The 20,256-nt window shown below is 40.9% G+C and overlaps 2 protein-coding genes across 6 annotated transcripts in view; both read left to right on the top strand.

The window, feature by feature from the left end:
- The first annotated feature begins 2,540 nt into the window (after positions 1-2,540).
- On the top strand, positions 2,541-11,095 carry LOC101403005 (rho-related GTP-binding protein RhoG-like). Its single transcript, XM_087427250.1, has 2 exons — positions 2,541-2,633; positions 6,702-11,095. The coding sequence occupies exon 2, from the start codon at positions 6,717-6,719 to the stop codon at positions 7,290-7,292; it is 576 nt and encodes a 191-aa protein (XP_087283376.1). The 5' UTR covers positions 2,541-2,633; positions 6,702-6,716; the 3' UTR covers positions 7,293-11,095.
- Positions 11,096-15,624: 4,529 nt separating this feature from the next.
- TAF1 (TATA-box binding protein associated factor 1) overlaps positions 15,625-20,256 on the top strand; it is a 68,426-nt gene continuing 63,794 nt past the window's right edge. For 2 of the 5 annotated variants that reach the window (XM_014794881.2, XM_014794879.2), the window contains exons 1-3: positions 15,626-15,833; positions 16,896-17,010; positions 17,153-17,269. In XM_014794881.2, the coding sequence (XP_014650367.1) occupies positions 15,654-15,833; positions 16,896-17,010; positions 17,153-17,269 (412 nt within the window). In that variant the 5' untranslated portion in view covers positions 15,626-15,653. Of the gene's footprint in view, positions 15,834-16,895; positions 17,011-17,152; positions 17,270-20,256 lie in introns of all 5 variants that reach the window. The other 3 variants (XM_004439846.3, XM_004439845.3, XM_014794880.2) reach the window with 2 other exon arrangements.

The raw sequence follows: 20,256 nt of genomic DNA, 5'->3' as shown, positions 1-20,256 counted from the left end.
TGTAATGGTGAATACATTTGTTAAGACTCGTAGAATGTACAACACCAAGAGTGAACCCTAATGTAAACTATGGACTTTGGATGATAATGATGTGTCAATGTAGGTCTGTCGATTGTAACAAATGTACCACTCTGGTAGTGTGGGATTTTGAGATAGTGGGGGAGGCTGTGTGTGTGTGGGGGTGCTGGGGGTATATGAGAACTCTGCATACTTTCTGCTCAATTTTGCTGTGAACCTAAAACTGCTCTAAAAAATAAAGTCTGCTAAAAAATTAACTGTTTAAACAAAAATAATAACAGTGTATTTTGGGGTAAAAGTAAAATGCATAACAATAGCATAAAGTCCAGGAAGAGAGAAATGGAAGTATATTAACATAAGGTTCTTATATTCTTCGTGAAGTGGTATAAACAACATTGGAAGGTAGACTGTGATAAGTTATGGATGTGCACTATAAACCTTTAAGCAACCACTAAAATAACAAACAAAGAGGTATAGCTAACAAGCCAACAAAGGAGATAAAACGGAATAAAAATAATATTGATTAATCCAAAAGAAGGGAGAATAAGAGGAAAAAGAACAAAGACATGGGACAAATAGAAAACAAATAGCAAGATTACAGACTCAAACCTAACCATATCAACAACAATCATGTTAAATGTAGATGGTCTAAACACCCCAATTACAGGGTAGATACGATCACTGGGTAAAAAAGTAAGACTCAACCATATGTTGCCTACAAGAAATGCTCTTTAAATACAAAGACACAAATAGGTTAAAAGTAAAAGTACATTAAAAAGATGTACCATGATAACACTAGTCAAAAGAAAGCTGGAGGGGCTATATTAATAACAGACAAAGTAGATTCCAGAGCAAAGATATCAGGAATAAAGAAGGTAATTTTATAATGGTAAAGGGGTTAATTAATGAAGAGGACATAACAAGTCTAAACGTTTGTACAACTAATATAAGAGCTTCAAAATACATGAATCAAAAACTGATAAACCACAAGGAGAAATAGGCAAATTCACAGTTCTAGTCAGAGATTTCAATACCCTTCTCTCAATAATTGATAGAACAAGTAGGCATAAAATTAGCAAGGATATAGTAGAAGTGAACAACACTATTAAGCAAATTGACCTGGCTGACATTTATAGAACACTCCACTCAATAACAGCAAAATACGCATTCTTTTAAAGTGCACATGGAGTATTTACCAGGATAGACCATATTCTAGGCCACAAAACAAGTCTCAATGAATTCAAAAGGATTCGAGTCATACAAAATATATTCTCTGAAAGCAATGGAATTAAATTACATATCAATAACAGAAACATCTCTGGGAAGATCCTCAAATATTTGAAAACTAAATAATCCATTTCTAGATAATCTATGGGTCAAAGAAGAAATCAAAAGGGAAATTAGAAAAATATTTTGAACTGAATGAAAATGAAACTACACCATATAATTCATGGCATTCTCCTAAAGCAGTAGTTAGGTAATTTTAGAAAACACTTATATTAGAACAGAAGAAAGGTCTCAGTGACTTCAGCTTTCACTTCAGTAAAAAGAAGAAGAGCAAATAAAACTCAAATTATAAGAACAAAAATGATGAAGATCAAAGTGGAAATCAGTGAAATAGAAAACAATAGAGAAAAATCAACAAATCCAGATTCCTGTATACCAATGTTCACTGCAGCATTATTCACAATAGTCAAAAGCTGTCAACAACCCAAATGTCCATCAGTAGATGAATGGTAGCTAGAAAAGTCAAATTCATGGAGACAGAAAGTAGGTTAGAGGTTGGTTTCCAGGAACTGTGGGAAAGGGGGAATGAGGAGTTATTGCTTAATGGGTACAGAGTTTCTGTTTGGGGTGATGGAAAAGTTTTGGAAATAGACAATGATGATGGTTGTACAACACTGTGAATGTAATTAATGCCACTGAATTGTACACTTAAAAATGGTTAAAATGGCAAATTTTGTCACAAATATTTACCAATTTTAAAAATGAATAGTGTAACATACCAAAAACCATTGAATTGTACAATTTAAATGAGTGAATTGTATGGTATGTGAATTTGTATCTCAATAAAGCTGTTAAAAAGAGTACATACTGTATGATTCCATTTATATAAAACTCCAGAAAATGCAAACTAATATATGGTGACAGACAGCAATGCTAATTCGCTCACTACCTCATTTTCTTTTATCGCCTCCATTTTTCCTAACACTTTTTCTGTTCACTGACTGCCTCTTTATGTTAATATTAGTCTTGAGGAGAAAACAGGGGTCTGGGGAGGAAGGGTTGGCTTCACTTTGCCAAGGGAAAGGTGAGGCTTGGGGACTTCCGAACCGAGTAACTCGTGCTGGGGTCCGGATCTAAGTAATCCTCGATTACCCGAAGGTGTCGTTTAGCAGCCTGTGACTTGTAGACAACGAGGCTGGCCCTAGAGGAACTCCACTTCCCAGGAGGTCTCGGGGCACCGAGTCGAGACTGCGTCCAATGACGGGGTGGGACTCGGTCGCTGCCCGGATGTGGCGCCGAGCCCGCCGGGCCTGCCAAGCCCAGCGAGAGACACCCCGGAGGCTCTGCCAGCTGCGGTGGAACGGCGCGAAGGACGGCCACTTAGCCCGGTAATCCTTACTGAGAACCCTCTGGGCGGCCCCCACTTCGCTCTTTTCTCATCGAGCCTCCCCATCCCCGGGACGGTTGCCACTCCTGGGATGGAAGGGACTTGAGGGTGGGATGAGGTGTATGTATTTTGGGGGAGATTGAGCCAGCTCTTCCTATACGTGAATCCGAGGTGGGGCACCTCTCTAACCCAGGCTCACGAGTCCATATGAAGTCCCAGAACCAACTACCCCTGGTGAAGAAGGATGTGAGGGAAGCACCAAGCGGGCTTGTGGTGGCTATTGATAGGTCACTAGGATTGCCTCTCTGGTTGTTTCCAGGCGCAGGATAATCTCCCCTGGCTTCGGGTTGGGGAGTGTTCACATGGCTTCCTTCACCCCCAGCACCCTGAAGTCTTCTTTGACTGGACTTGAGCCAAAGAAGTCAGTCTTCAATGTGAAAAAGCTTCCCAGATTTAGTAGATAACTAAGTTGTAGAAAGTAGTATATAAAAGTGGGAGTCTTCTGCTAAATTGTTTTGGTTTCAGAAAGTTAGAGTGTTTTCAAGCAGATTAGACTCAGACTTGTGGAAAGGGTGAGGCTTTGAGGAGAATGTGCTAGAAACAGTAATACTTTGAGCTGTGTTCTTGTTTTGACTGTTATTGGGTCTTTTATATTGTGTGTCCAACCTAGGAGAAAATTGGCTGCTGTGCAGAGTGTACATGTGAAGAAGGATGCTTTGTCAGATAGGATTGGAAGATTTTGAAGAAACTATAATTCCAAGGCTAAAAGTGAATGACTAACTCAGAAGGGAGCCTTCTGGGGTGCTGGTCTCTGCAGCTCCAGGCCTCTCCCAATTTCCAAGCCTAGAGGCATACCTCAAGATCTCTGAGCTGCTCTGATGTCTACTTCACAGTGCTACTGTGAGGCTTAAATAAGATATGTGAAAGTACTTTGCACAATGCCTATAACAGGCTCTCAATTTTTAGTTGCCCTTTGCTTCCCCATAGCAACATTTTTTTTCCCTCCAAGCCATGCATTACTGTGTATTATTGTTTGCCTTTTTATATAAGTCCTGCCTTTACCACAAGACTGTAAGCTTCTAGCATTCTTTTTTTGTTTGTTTTTACCCTTTGAGTCCCTCCTAGCAATGCATTGCCTATAGTAGTACCTGGGAGAGTGTGGATAGTGGAGGTGTTGAGGAGGGGAAAGCTGTGGGTGATCCTTAATGGGACAGCATCATGCTAAATCCTGGAGCTGAGGTAAACAAGCTTTTCTCATGTGGGTGATGAACAGAATATTCGCCTTTCTCTTGTAACTCCTCGTCTTCTCTCAGAGCTCCCAACCTTTTAAAAAAAGTATCATTTTTGCTATATTTTAACCATTTTTAAGTGTACACTACAGTAGTGTTAACTATATGTACATTGTTGTGCAACGGATCTTTAGAATTTTTTCATCTTGCAAAACTGAAACTCTATACCCATTAAACAACTCCCCGTTTCCCCCTCCCCCAGCCCCTGGCAACCACCCTTCTACTTTCTGTTTCTATGAGTTGACTATTCTAGATACCTCATATTAGTGGAATCATGCAGTATTTGGCTTTTTGTGACTGCCTTATTTCACTTAGCATAATGTCCTCAAGCTTCATCCATATTGTAGCATATGCAAAGATTCCCTTCTTTTTAAGGCTGAATAATATTCATATATATATATATATATATATATATATATCTCACATTTTCTTTATCCATTCACCCATCAATGGACATTTAGGTTGCTCCACCTCTCGGCTATTGTGAATAATGATGCGATGAACATGAGTGTGCAAATAATCTCTTTGAGATCCTGTTTTCAATTCTTTTGGATATATTTTTTAAGTATTATTTTTAAACCTTTTAACTATGGAGAATTTCAAACATACACACAAGTAGAAAAAATAGTATAACGAAGATGTGGGCTGAATAAATGAGTCAATTGTACAAAGCAGCCCCCCTCAAAATACCTGGGACTTTTGCTGAACCCTCCCTCTCACAGACTGTTTGCTACTGGTGAGGATGTTTTGGGTTTTGTCTCAGACCTGGGATGTTCTAGCTGCACTTTATCATCTAGGTCCTCAGCCATCAGTGTGACTTGAGTGCCCATCTGCAGACCATATATACAAGGAGTATTGGTAGATATAAACAAGTAGAAATGAGTGTAGATGCCTTTTCCTAGTTACAGAGATGAGGAGCTGAGCTTGGGGTGCAAACTGGTCTTTATGCCTAAGAGTTTTGCTCTGGTTCAGCATCCCCCTCAGATGCACTATTGTCCTGAAAGAAGCCACTTTGAGCAGAGATGCTGGAAACTGTATGATACCTAGAGGAGGTTGGCAGGATGAGTTGTATAGGCAGTAACTGCCATAGGAATTCAGAGGAGAAAGAAATTAATCCAGACTGGGAAAGTCAAGGAAGGCTATTCTCAAGGAACGTGGTGGTGACTCTGCCCTGTTTCCACTGACCTTGCGTGTTTGGTCCTTATGCCTATTCCTAGATGGAAAAAGACAGAGCTGATGGTTAGTGAATACCCTGCGATGGTTGCCTACTAGAGCTGAATTACGCTCTGGACTTTTAGCTCTGGGACCTGTGCTAATGAAGGCTTCTAGGTGGAATGCCTTGCTGGTCAGAATTGGCTGTGAGGGGAGAGAGCTACCCCTAGTGGGCCTGTGTGAAGCATTCTTGGAAGGCCAACTTTTCTTTCCCTTGACCCCAAATGAGGTGTTTTGTTTTGTTTTTGTCTATGATATGGGCCTAATGTAGGCCTTAGCTAATAAGACACCAGGATGGGGGATGTATCTATTCCCCTAAATTCCCAAGGTGAGAAACTGAGTCTCAATTTTTTTAATAATCAAATATATATGACAATTTATCCCCTTTCCTCCATGTTCTGACACTTGAAGAAGTTAATGCTATCAGGATCGGGTCTGAAATGAGGGCAGTAGTTAAGAAGCTAAAGAAAATGGAACGCTGTGGGGCACTGACAGGGCATGGCATTGACAGGGTAGTACTATGGAGGTATAGACCTGGGGCTCGTAGTAAACATGCTTCTTGGAGATCATCTGTGTTGTACCATTTACTCTCAAATACTTCATTCATGAAGAAGTGGACAAGAGTATGGTGGTGTTATGACCTGTAGTTTTACTCAGACAAGGTAGGAGGGAATGAGACCCCTGCTTTGTCTAGCATTGTAATCACATTACAGAACTTTTGCGTTCCCCAGCAGTAGAATAGTAGAAGAATTATTATTACAAAGTCACAGTAGCTTCTAACACTTAATGAGTACTTCCGATGTGGCAGGCACTAATAAGTACTACACATGCATTCTTTCATTTAAGCCTCAGGTTAAAAACTTGCCTAAGTTCACAAAGCTTAGGCAAAGAGAGGACTGATTTTTGACTCCAGGCAGTCTGACTTCAGAGCCTGGACTCTTAACAACTTCTCTATATGGCTGAGTCTGACTGGTCTACCTTTCCTTCCCTCCAATATTATGATGTCACTGTTTTTCAGGAACAGAGGTTCATTTGCTGAGCCTATAGCCACAAACCTGAAGTGAGAGCCATATTTCTTTTGTTTCAACCTTGGGAAGCTTCTTTCTATACCAATTTTTTTTAATTAGTTACCATTTATTGAGCATCTACTCTATTTTAGCACCTTTGATACAGTACATCCAGACCTTATGACAATAGTGTAACATAAATACCTATGTATACAAATGGTTTTTAATCTTTCTGGGCTCACAGCCCTTTTTGAAAATTTGATGACAGCTTTGGATCTTCTTTCTGGCAAAAATTCACTTATGCACATACACATAATATTGCACACAACTTCAGATGTGGCTTTTAGGACCTACCTCTGCCTATCCTCTAGCAGTCCATGGCCTCCACGGTAAGAATTCTTGCCCTATACAACCTTTCCCACTGACTCTTCTATGGTGTGAAAGGGATGGGCAGTGGGGATCTTACCTCCTCTCTTCTCCTCAGAGAGAAATGTTTATAAAGCTTAGGCTCCCTAAATTAACCAAGTGTCTGTGAACATTCTTTTTCTCTCTTGTACTTAGGACTCCAAGGGAAGAATGCAGACAATCAAATGTGTGGTTGTAGGAGATGGGGCTGTAGGTAAGACCTGCCTCCTCATCAGTTACACAACAAATGCCTTTCCTGAGGAGTATATCCCCACTGTCTTTGACAACTATAGCGCCCAGACATCTGTGGATGGCCAAATCGTCAGCCTGAACCTGTGGGACACAGCTGGACAAGAGGAGTATGACAGACTGCGAACGCTCTCCTACCCCCAGACCAATATCTTTGTCATTTGTTTTTCCATTGGCAACCCATCCTCTTATGCCAATGTGAGGCATAAGTGGCACCCAGAGGTCTCCCACCATTGCCCCAATGTACCTATTCTGCTGGTAGGCACCAAGAGGGACCTGCGGAGTGACCTTGAGACAGTGAAGAAGCTGAAAGAACAGAGCCTAGTGCCCACAACTCCTCAGCAAGGCACTTCCCTGGCTAAGCAGGTGGGGGCTGTGAAGTATCTGGAATGTTCGGCCCTGATGCAGGATGGAGTACACGAGGTATTTCTGGAAGCTGTCCGGGCTGTGCTTTACCCTGCCACCAAGAAGAACACCAAGAAGTGTGTCCTCTTATAGCTTTTGGGGTGCTACTTGGGAACTACACCTAAGAATAAGGGGGGATTCCTTTGACAGCATTTAACAATGTCAGCATGAGCCATCTGTCTTTTCTCCTGGAAACCCTAGACTTCAGGTTATTCGGCTTTTGGAGGAACAAAAGCAGGCTAGTTTGTACAGGCTGCTTTGAAGTTTGGTCGGAACCTTTTGGAGGAAGTTTGAGAGCGTGTGTCTCCTTTGTCAAAGGGGTTAAGAGGAGATACCACCAAGTGCTGTTCTTTTCTATCCTGGCCAAGTCACGACTAAGCAGAGCAGCCTAGTACTGTTCTTTGTAGGCTTTTGCTTGTCTGCTTTTAAATCTAATTTCAGCTTTCCTGGCTGTATTTACCATTGAGCAAGTGCCTCACAGAAGGACAAGGTTCTCCAATTTTCAGATCATTGTCTTAAATTTTCTGAAATACTAATTTTTGAATACTATTTTATGTGTTGATTCCTGGGTGTTCCCAATGTTGACATGTTCTTCCCATTCTTGAGATGAGACACTTTTTTGCAAAAATGGTTAAGCAGTATTTTCCAAAGTTCTGTGAAATGGTAATAGATGTTCCTTAAAAGGGTTCTGTGGTCAAATAAGTCAGGAACCAGTGATTTAAATAAAGTTGAACAGGTTCCTCTACTGCAGGAATTTATAACTTTTAATAAGTATGCAACATTTCCCAAACTTATTTCACTGAACTTTTTTTTTTTTGGTCCCATGCAACACCTATTAACATCTTTGGGAACACAGTTTCAGAGATGCTGGGTTAATAGGAACTAGGAATTCCCATGGAGGAGGCTGTGGAAAAGAAAAGCATAATATGATCCTGTTCTTTTTGATGTTTCCCTCTTCATGCCTTTGAGAGGAATGTTTACCAGCAATGGACCTGTTATTGGTTCCTCTTCCATCCTCACAAGATGGGTTTGGCATTTAGTTGTGATAGTGCATTGGATGTGGGATCTGATGGTCAGATCTGCTATCACATTATGATAGCACTATGGGTCTGGCAATGTGGAATTAACAATCCCTCCAAAAAGTTGTGTCTCTGAGGCTTCTCTGTGGCCCTTTCTTCTCTCTGTCACCTTCCACTTTAGGGAAAGACTACTGAAGGTTAACCCCCTAAATAAAACCAACCAACCAAACAAAATGTCCTGCCAGTCATTGTCAGGGAGTTCTGTGAGTCCCTTTGAGACTTCTCTTCTGCCATCATTCCTCCGAGTCACTCTAAAGGCTCCCTTGCTCTTCCTGTTCCTCCCTCCTCTGTACATCTCCCTCTGTGTGTGGTCAGCCCTGTGTGCCTTTTGAGGTCTTTTAGTTACTCTAAAAGAGTTGGAGTATGTTGGATCTCCAGGGTCTGTCACCCTTGTGGGGATTTTGCTGGGGTTGCTCAGCCTGCTCTGGGACACTAGGAGTCACATTCCATACTCCAGTGCACCTGCTTCTCCTTCTCCCTAGTTGTATTTTTGACCTTCTTCATTTAATATGGAAGGAAAACTTACTTCTCCATCTGGCAAATAATGGTTGACAACCCCACCGTGCACATACCCTCTCACCGTGCCAAAATAGCATTGGATTTTCAAGCGTTTGGGAAATGGAGCTAAAAGGATCACATACCTCTTCCTCCTGTGGTGGGTGAAGTGTCTGTGCTTTGCTCAGTGATAGTCTTGCTGTTGCTCTTTGACAAGATCTGATCAGAGTAGCTTCATGCTAACTGAACAACCAGGATAGGGTTGCCAGATAAAATACAATGACTTTTCACAAATAATATTTTTTTGCTGAGGAAAATTAGCCCTGAGCTAATATGTGTGCCAATCTTCCTCCACTTTATATGTGGGTTGCCGCCACAGCAGGGCCAGCGAGTGGTGTAGGTCTGCGCCTGGGACCCGAACCCATGAAGCCAGGCTGCCGGGCCACCAAAATGGAGCACACTGAACTCAACCACTATGCTATGGGGCCAGCCCCTATGAATAATTTTTTTTTTTGGTGAGGAAGATTAGCCCTGAGCTAACATCTGTTGCCAATCCTCCTCTTTTTGCTGAGGAAGATTGGCCCTGGGCTAACATCCATGCCCATCTTCCTCTACTTTATATGTGGGATGCTTGCCACAGCATGGCTTGCTAAGCAGTGCATAGGTCTGCACCAAGGATCCGAACCTGCAAACCCTAGGCCACCGAAGCAGAGCGTGCAAACTTAACCACTATGCCACTGGGCCAGCCCCCAAATAATTTTTTAGTATAAGAAGTATGTACCATGCAATATTTGGGACATACTTACACTAAAAAATTATTTGCTGTTTATCTGAAATTCAAATTTAACAGGGCATCCTGTATTTTTATTTGCTAAATCTGGCAACCCCACTCTTCGAAAATCTGGAACTTGGAGGTCAAGCAGATATCAAGTATTGATAGACGATAAAAGGTTACATAAACTCTCTCTTCTTCCTTCTTTACTTCCTTTTCCTTCACCATGGACTAAAGTGTTCTGTTTTTCCTTCATCACTGCACCCTCCACTTCACACAGTACTTCGTTGGTGTCCATTTCTACACCGTTGATTGTCTAAAGCTGTGGAGGATCCAGGATGGATAGTATGGTCCAGCATATGGCTTCTTTTTTTTTTTTTTTTTTATTGTCTTGCTTTTTATTATTATTTAAATGTTTCTAAACATCTGTTGGTTCAAAATGGCTATGATGTCTTTTTCTAAAGTTATCCTGCTAATACACTCTTTTTTTTTTTTTATATAAATTTTTTGTTTATTGCAGTAACATTGGTTTATAACATTGTAAAAATTTCAGGTGTACATCATTGTACTTCAATTTCTGCATGGACTACGTCATGTTCACCACCAAAATACCAATTACAACCCATCACCACACATGTACTGAATTATCCCTTTCACCCTCCTCCCTCCCCCCTTCCCCTCTGGTAACCACCAATCCAATCTCTGTCCCTATGTGTTTCTTTATTGTTGTTATTATCTACTACTTAATGAAGGAAATCATACGGTATTTGACCTTCTCCCTCTGACTTATTTCACTTTGCATTATACCCTCAATGTCCATCCATGTTGTCACAAATGCCTGGATTTCATCGTTTGGCTTCTATCTCAATTTCAATGTACCCTATCTATTTTCTGATGTGTAACCCAGGACCTCCTGTGAGGGGTGGCAGGGATTCTGTATGAGCAGTGTGTTAACTGGAAGAGGGTGAGGGTGGCCCTCCTCAACTAAGGCCCAGTAGCACTTTGGAAAGTGGGGCTGCTATTATAGTAGTGTGGTGACTGTAGGAGTCAACCGGCCTGGGAGCGTGTGTGCTCACTGCCCTTGTGTGGAGTCACTGAGTTTTCCCACAGGCAGCCAAACAAAAGCACTTATTGCTCATGGGTATTCCAGTCTCAGGATGTTCTGACTGATGCTGCCTGGGGTGCTCACAGGCCTTCATGGTTGAAAGGGGCTAAAAACATGGCTATCACGGGTGTCTCTGGGAACTTTTTGTTTAGCTACTGAAATCTTTTAAATTGGCTTTTAATTTAATAGTGCCTCCTGCTCCCCCTTCGCCTGGCAAATTCCCAAATGTAAGCCTGGGTTTGGTTTGGCAAACTCGTGTCCTCTAATAAATGGAGGTGTGATCCACAAGTCTGAGAGAGTGGTTTTGTACTGGACTGATTTGATGGCCCTAAGCATACAATGATATCTTGATTTTTGTACTTAAGAGGAATTTGTATGAAGACTAACATGCTAATATCACTTTTAAATTATTCATAATGAACGGTAATAAATGTTTCTGATTTTACTGGGTCTCTGCTTTCTAAAAATCAAAGCAATCCTCACTCCCCCACCCTTTGTTTTGAATAGTTTCTAAATGCTTTTCAACTTACAAAGGATGAAATAACTCTATTTGTTGTATTTCACATTGCCCCTATGTGTAACTGTACTTATTTTTCTACATCAGACAATCAGGCTAGAGAACTGTCTGCCCTGCTGACATTGATTCTCTAGTTCCCACCCACCTCTCACCTATTCATCTCCAGGATTTGGCTTCATTTCCTGGTTTTCACTAATGACAGACCAGTTAGTTCCCTGTAGGAGATTTTTCTCACTTATTACACTACATTCAGTAAACAATGATCAAGCTCCTACTGTGTTACAGGCATTACTATACTAGGAGCTGGGGTTGTAAAGATAAGACATATATCATTTAATGTCCTTTGCCTCTTCCAGTTATCTCAGGAAAATATCCTTTCTCTGTTTGTTATAAAAATGAACTAATCCTGGCTGATAATTGTATATAGTGCTGGTGCACTATTAAGTGTGCTGGTGAGGAAGGGCAAAACCATGCTTTGTTTTGTTTTTTTAAAACAGCTTTATTGATGGGACGGCCTGGTGGTGTAGTGGTTAAGTTCATGTGCTCCACTTCGGTGGTCTGGGGTTTGCAGGTTTGGATCCTCGGCGCAGACCTACGCACCGCTTGTCAAGCCATGCTGTGGCGGTGTCCCATATAAAGTAGAGAAAGATGGGCATGGATGTTAGCCCAGGGCCAATCTTCCTCGGCAAAAGAGAGGAGGATTGGCGATGGTTGTTAGCTCAGGGCTAATCTGCCTCAAAAAAAAAAACAAAACAAAACCCAGCTTTATTGAGGTATAGTTTACATACCATAAAATTCACCCATTTCAAGTATACAATTTAATGATTTTTAGTAAATTTATTAAGTCATGCAGCCATCACCAAAATCTAGTTTTAGAACATTTCCATCACCCCAAAGAGAACCCTCAAGCAGTTAACCCCTGTTCCCATCCCCAGCCCTAGGCAACCACTAATCTACTTTCTGTCTGTTCTGAACATTTCATGCAAATGGAATCAAACAGTATGTGGTCATTTGGAACTTGCTTCCTTCATTTAGCATAACATTTTCAAGGTTCATCCATTTTGTAGCACATATGGGTACTTCGCTTCTTTTTGTTGCTGAATAATATTCCATTGAATGGATATGCCATATTTTATCTACTCATAGTTGAAAGACAACTGGATTGTTTCTACTTTTTGGCTATTATGAATAATGCTGCTGTGACCCTTTGTGTATGAGGTTTTGTGTGGACATGTTTTCAATTCTCTTGGGTATATACCTAGGAGTGGAATTGCTGGGTCATATGATAAATTTATGCAAAACCACATTTTGAGTCAAGAATGGCATCTTTAATATTTATAGAATCTGAAATCCCCTTCCACATTCTACAAGCCTCCATCTACTTCTCATTGAATCTGCTTTTCCTCAAGAACAAACATCCACGAGGTAGTATAAGGTACATTAAAAAACATATTTCATTTTGCTTTTTTAAAAGTCTTAAATATTAGTATAGCAATAGTATTCTACTAACTTTTCATTACCAAAGTGCAGCATTTTAGCTACTATGCAGGTTTTGGCAGACCTTTGTCATTTGGCCTAGAAATGTTTACTGTTAAAATATTCCATGGGACATCCATGCAATGAAGTACTAAGCAGCCATAAAAAAGAATGAGGAAGAGTGCTATGAAGTGGTACAGTGTGATTTCCAGGCTATATTATTAAGGGCAAAAAAGCAAGGTGAAAAGAGTACAGTCACGTGCCGCCTAATAACGTTTTGGGTAACAACGGACCACATATATGACGGTGGTCCCATAAGATTAGTACCATATAGCTAGGTTTGCAGTAGGCTATACCATCTGGGTTTGTGTGAGTACACCCTGTAATGTTCACACAATGATGAAATCACCTAACAACGCATTTCTCAGAACATATTCCCATTGTTAAGCGGTGCACTAACGTACATATACTATGCTACCTTTTGTGTAACGAAAAAGGGGAAATAAGAATATATACACTCTTTGCTTATATCTGCAAAAAGAAACACAGGAAGTACAAATATCAAATCATTATGTCGTACACCCAAAACTAATATAATGTTGTCAATTATACTTCAATAAAAAAATAATAAACAGAGGAAAGATAAACCAGAAATTAATGAAAATGATTACTTATAGGGAATGGGTGGGAATGGTGTAGAGGGCATAGGCATGGGAACAAGACTTCTCTGGGAATACTTTTTATATAGTTTGACTTTGAACCATGTAAAGGTTTACATATTTTAAAAATGAAATTATATAAAAAAAGGATAATACAAGCAAATTCTAAAGTTGAATACAAACAGAAACAACTCCACAGAGGAAAAAAATGATTCAAGTAATTTTTAAACACAGTACACTGTATATCTTTAGCAGGATATATTCTAAGGACAGAAAACCACAAAGAACTTCTGAACTTTAGTTAGGTTTATTGTTGGTAGTTATCGGTCTTGCAATTCTGAAAAGAGTAAATATATGGGTGTTGGAAACCAGAGTTTTTATTGTAAGAGAAGTAAAATACAAATATGAAATGGGGAAAGGTGGGGAAGAACCCTGTGGTGTTGGACTTAAATTGGAGGTATTCGTAGAAACTCATTATTTATTTATTTATTTTAGCTCTCTTCACTGAAAGGGCCTCTACAAACAATGATGCCCTGGTTTCTCAACACCATTCCCCCCTAAAAGGACCCAGAGCTCCTTGGAGAAATGGCTTCTATCAGGTCCAGGACAGGGAACATACAGAGTAAGCCTAGAACACCTTGTGCCAAAAAGCAAGGAAGTGCTCAAAAAATGGGGTCATCTTGAAAGGACACAGGAGCCAGAGTGAAGTGTTTCCCACTGGACAAATACAGGCCAGTTTGAGCATCAAAAAGGATAATGATAGTCCTAGAATTATAACACATTAAAATAAAAAATGCGAAAAAGGTAAGAAAAGGGAAAGTTCTTATTTAGTGAATAAGTCCAGTTAATAAATGTAGAAGGGATTTAAGAATTAAAGGGCCGGCGCCTTGGCTTAGCGGTTAAGTGCATGCACTCCACTGCTGGCGGCCCGGGTTCGGATCCCACTTCTCCGGCCATGCTGAGGCCGCGTCCCACATACAGCAACTAGAAGGATGTGCAGCTATGATGTACAACTATCTACTGGGGCTTTGGGGGAAAAAAGAAAGAAAGAAAGAAAGAAAGAAAGAAAGAAAGAAAGAAAGAAAGAATTAGAAAAATCACCCTCTTGCACTCTCCCAATATAATTGATTCAGGCAAGGATCATAAATGGATCCTAAAACCATTGGGTGCAAGGGCGATGGGGAACAGAATATTTACACAATCTCAAAGTATCAGCCCATAAATTATTTACTAATTACAAAAGGAACAATGTGCCTTTGTGATGGAGAGATCTGGTGGTCACCATTTTTTTTCGAAGTGATCACATTTAGCATCACCAATACCGGGACAACCTGACATTGTGCCTTCTGATGGTCGGTAAAATATTTAACCTGAACCAATTTGAAGGAAGTTAGACGAATTCAGAATATAGAATATTTTCAAGACAACTGCCCGGATTCTTCCAAAAAAGTAGTGTCATGCAAGACAAAGGAAAAGGCTGATGGACTCTGGATTAAGAGATTAAAGGGAGATAACCAAATGCAATACATGAACCTTGAGCAGATCCTGGATTGAAACACAAAATGCTCCAATTAGGATAGTTGGGGAAATTTAAATACGGACTGTATGTTAAAGGATATTGAATTAATGTTAATTTTTAAAGATGTGAAAATGGTATTGTGGTTATGGAGAAAAATGTCTATTTTTAGGGGTGAAGAATCATGATATCTGTAATCCACCTTCAAATGGTTCAGAAACAAAAAACCTGGCAAAATGTTAACAACTGTGAATTCAAGTGAAATGTCAGCTGTTCATTCTACTCATCTTTTACATTTCCCGAAATAAAACGGGGGGAAAAACCCATTTCTATGGGAAAACGTCAATTCCAAACAACTAACTTGCAAAGGTACCTTTTGCACACTGCAGTTTACGGCCAGTTTCTCTTTGGGACCAAGCGGTGAAGTAGTAGATAGCACAGACAACATGAATCTGTTATAATTCTCACTTCCGTGTACTGTGACGTGAAGACCTGCCGTTACCAGGACGTAAGCCACGTGACCCAGGTGGCTCCTTCTGATTGGACGGAGAGCCGTCGCTCTTATCTGGCGCAATGAGAAGGCTCGCGCGCAGATAAGTGGAAGGGGGCGGGACCGAGCATTTCTTTGACCAACCGCTTTCCACATATCCAGCCTCCTGATCGCGTATGGTCGAATCAAAAGTCATTAGTAAAGTAGGTACACCAAGTCTCCTTTCTCGTAGGACGGCCGGTCTTTCCGGTTATTTTTTTCTTCATTCCGCTTCCGGTAGGGGCTAATAAGGTCAAAGAGCTGTCTGAGTCACTTCTGGGCGACGAATGTTTTTATTTCCGGTGTATGGGACCAAGCTGGGATTTGCTGCTGTCCACAGCCGCGGCCGGCACCACAGCCGCCATCATGTCAGACACAGACAGCGATGAAGATTCTGCTGGAGGCGGCTCATTTTCTTTAACCGGTTTCCTTTTCGGGAACATCAATGGAGCTGGGCAGCTGGAGGGGGAAAGCGTCTTGGATGATGTGAGGGGGTGGGCGTGGGGATAGGGTTGGGGGTGGTGCCGCTAAGGAGAGTAGGTAGAGTGAGGAGAGTAGAGGGTGCTTAGGAAATAAAAATAGAGGGCGATATGGCCATTCTTCTGTGGGAGGGCGCAGTTCACGTAAGAGCAAAGGAACGCAGATACCATCTTAGTAGATTGTCCTGTAATGTAGAGTGAGGGGACTCAGTTCTGGGTGAGGGTGGGGAGAAGAGAGGAGAACGGTGGGCACGTCCCCGTAGGTCAGGGGCGCTGATGTGGGTGGCTTTGGAGATAACGTTCTTCCTGACTAGGCAGTAGGAAAAATAGCAGCTTAACGTAGTGAGATTGCTTTCAAACCGTTGCTGTGAGAACCTTCTTGGAGATTCTTGAAACTGTCTGCATTTCTGACACTGCTGACCTGAGATGGCTCTAGAGCAAGAGAAGTGGACAAAACCTGCAACAAATCATGTGGTTTAGGCCCCAATTCTTAGAACAGTGAATGTTTAAACCATCCAGGGCAGACCCCTTTTGGTCCCAATGCATTTCTTAGGTGGTCGTCCCGGTGTTCACTGACATTCATGAAATTGTTTCCTGTGCCGAACTGAAACTCATCTACTTTCATTTAGACTTATTTTCTCAAGGAGAATATATTGACCAATATTCCTCATCCCCTGCAGCACATACAAACACATACAAGAGATAGCAAAAAAGTTCTTGCCTTGCCTTTTCTAAGCTGAATGACCTCAATTGCCTTAGCGTTTATTCAGAGAATTATTGTTCCGTTCATTTAGTCTTGGTGGTGGTTCTTTTGAATACAATCTTTTCTTATATTATTTTAAAGTATGGTGATGAAATTGGACATAATGTTAATAAAGATCTGATCATTGTGGAGTTTAGTGGGAGATATTACTTTACAGTTCTTGAATGTGATGCCCCTCTTAGCACAAGGCAGAGTCGTTTTTCATATGGATTTATAGCTCTGTCATGGACCAGGGAAATATGCCTTGTGGTGTGGGAAGCTTGGGTTTAGTTGTTACCTTCGACTCTGGTGCTGTCCCTTTTTCAGGAATGTAAGAAGCACTTGGCAGGCTTGGGGGCTTTGGGTCTGGGCAGCCTGATCACTGAACTCACAGCAAATGAAGAATTGACTGGGATTGACGGTGCCCTGGTAAATGATGAAGGTGAAGTCTGGGTCATGGTGGGTAAGGTGGGGAGGAGGCTAGCCACTTACTATACATGTACGTTTCAGTGGAAATTATCTAAGGGAGTGAGAGTTACTTGCTCTTTGTTGAGATTTTACCCTCTCCCCTTTTTTATTTATAGGATGGATCAGGAGTACAGAAGATGCTGTGGACTATTCAGACATCAATGAGGTAGCAGAAGATGAAAGCCGGAGATACCAGCAAACATTAGGGAGCTTGCAGCCCCTTTGCCATTCAGGTGATTCTTTGGTGTCAATGATATAGCATTCCAGTGCAGTTGCTTGCTTGTAGTCCAGTTTGTTTCTATGCACACTTTCTGCCATTGTTCCTACTTTCTATGCCTTTGCTCTGCTTTTCCTCCTTTGTCGTCTCAGTTCCAAGTAGCAGCTATCTTTTTGTGTTCTGGGGCAGTGTTGCCATACTCAGACCTTTATTCCTCATACTGGTAGTGCCACATCCTTGGTAAATGCCAAGTAAGGATGATAATGCTTTTCCTCTGTATCATCTGGTATTTGAGTACCTGCAGGGTTCATGATGCAGTTATAGATGCTATTTAAACTCAATCTTTGCCCTCAAGGAATTGATATTTCAAGAAGGACTAAGTATACAGTGTTATGTATAAATGAGCACATGTATTTATTGGCTCAATTTATGTAAGTCACTCACCACCTGTATGCTGATACAGTACACTTAATGCTTGCTCACAACATGGATTTTTCTCTCTGGTGTAAGGTGCTACATTATAGAATCAGAATGTCAGAGCTGGAAGGGGTCTTAATGATTATTTATTTGTAACCTCATCGTAGATAAAGAAAACTTGAACTTTAGAGAAGTTTGATAAAATGTGGAACTTTATCAAAAGTTCTGCAGTTAGTTAGTGGCAGACCTTGACTGATTCAAGAACTCAGTTCATGAGACATTGATTGAACACCCATTATGTGCTGTAGACTATGATAGACAGTATGGTCCCAAGATAATAAAATCCATTTTCTGATCTTGAAGAGCTCAGTTCCATGGTCTGGAACCTAGAGCTTCTGGTCATAGTTCATTCTTTCCAGTGCCCTACACTACCTCTTGCTGATCAAGACTTTTATATGAAGTTGCTCATTGTTTATTCATTGTCCACTTATTTGAATTAGATCTCAGGCTGCTGAGAAATGTAGATAAAACCTTGGTTAATACTTGAATTTATTTTCTTCAGGGCCAGGTAGTGGATTTGAGTGCTTCTTACATAAAGAGAATTAACTGCACCACATACCCAAGAAGTGACCCAGAAAAATAGAAGATAGATGCCTTATCTTCAGGGATATTGTTATCATTTGGGGAATATGGAATAAGTGAATGCAAAGCATAATTATTCATAATAAGAGACATAAACCAGCTACAAGCTCATATTTCTGTATAGAGTGTTATATTTAGTTTTGAGGGGCTGCCAGAATTGCTAAGTTAAATAGCATAACTGTTGTTTTTGAGCACCCTGACTTAGGCTAAGGATGAGGTGGTAGCAGCTCTGATTTTTAGGGGATGTTGTATTTTTCAGGTTTGGGTTTGTTGTCTTGGCTAGGGATGGTAAGGAAGAGGATGGGTGGGGGTTTCCTAGTTGGGTTTTATGAGCCGACCTCCTGGAAAGGGAGGATGCTGCATTTGATAGAGTCTCGGTACTCTAGGATGCTCATTTCCACATTCTCTTGTTCTCTGAGGGTGCCTTCATCTATGCCCTTAGCTGCCTTCTTCCCTTTCACTGGCCGCTTCACACAGCCTGATTTACAAGGGTGCTTCTTTAGAGTAATTAGAAGTGGGTGGAGGTCATTAGAAAAGGCTTCATGGAGGTGAATTTTGAGCAAGATTTTGAAAGACAAGGTTTGATGGAAAGGAAGCAGGACATTTTGGTTTGGAAACATGGCTTGTGTAAAGGTTTGGAGATAGAAATAAACAAGTAGTGTGGAGGGAATTGACCAGCAGGTTTTCTTGAAAGGAGTGGAAAACATACTGCCAAATAGCAAGAACCAAGGCAGAGCAATTTGACAGCACCTTTATGTCTGCGTTACTTGGGATTTGATGCCATAAAAGATTGTAAACCAACATAGATTGTTGAGTAAGAGGCAGGGTGGTCTAATGAAAAGAAAATGGACTTGGGAGTCAGAATGTCATAGATTCAGATCCCAACTCCGTATTTAGTCTGACCGTGGGAAAGTTGCTCAGTCTCTGAAGCTTGGATTTCTCATTTGTAATAATCCCTCAGTTTTCTTGTCTGCAATAAAGTTGATAATACCTACCTCACTAATAGGGCTTTTGTGAGAATTTAAGTTCATTATCATGTGGTGTGAAAGCACCTACAAGTACAGTATCACGGTAGATGCTCTGTAAGTGTTAGTCGCCTTTCCTTCCTAAATGAAAATGAAAGGTGATACTTGTTGCTTTAGGGTTTTGATTAGAAAAAGAGTAAAGGGGTGGACTAACTTAGAGACTGTTCTTGCAGGCTGGATGTAAAGTTATCAAGGTCTGGAGTAGGGTGACAATTGAGGAACATGATAGGGTCAAACTTGGGAGTTGCTGATAAAGCATTAGTAGGACTTGGTGAGTGAGGAAGTGTGTTGGAAAGGGTACAGGCTTTGTTGTTAAGCCAGGCTTGAATTATGACTTTGTCACTTAAATCTGTAAGTCCTGAGTAAGTCACTTAACTTGTGTATCACAGAATAATTCCTTCTCTGCGGCATTATTGGGAGGGTTATAGATAAAATAGCTACAATTACCTGGCACATAATGGGAGCTCAATAAATGGAAGTTGTTGTAATGACTGCTAATAATTACTGATTGGAAAAGATGTGTTGGGGGATGAGAGATTGGTGAAGGAGACAGAAGACTAAAGTCATAAGATGGGAAAATGAGGATGGAGGTGGTATTGATAGTAAAAAAGGGAATTTAAAAGCGGTGAAGGATATTTCAGTGTAATATGAGATGCACTTGTTGAATATCTGAGTGGAAAGATTCTTTAGGCAGCAGAACACGCAGTGCGATTGTAGAAGAGGGTAAGTCAGGGCAAGACATGTAGATTTGGGTTTAATCTGGATAAAGGTGATTCTTGAGAAAGGGAATGGAAAGTGCATAGAGGAATAAAAGCTGAGTGTTCAGGACGAAGTATTGAGTGATGCCAGTGGTTAAAGGGCAGTGAAAAGAATAACAGACTGCAGAAGGTGGACAGAAAAAACATTTCAAAGACTTGAG

Source organism: Ceratotherium simum, chromosome X (genome assembly GCF_057802395.1).
Source record: "Ceratotherium simum simum isolate JZ-2026a chromosome X, ASM5780239v1, whole genome shotgun sequence".
Lineage (NCBI taxonomy): Eukaryota > Metazoa > Chordata > Mammalia > Perissodactyla > Rhinocerotidae > Ceratotherium > Ceratotherium simum.
This window is presented reverse-complemented; position numbering and strand designations above follow the sequence as displayed.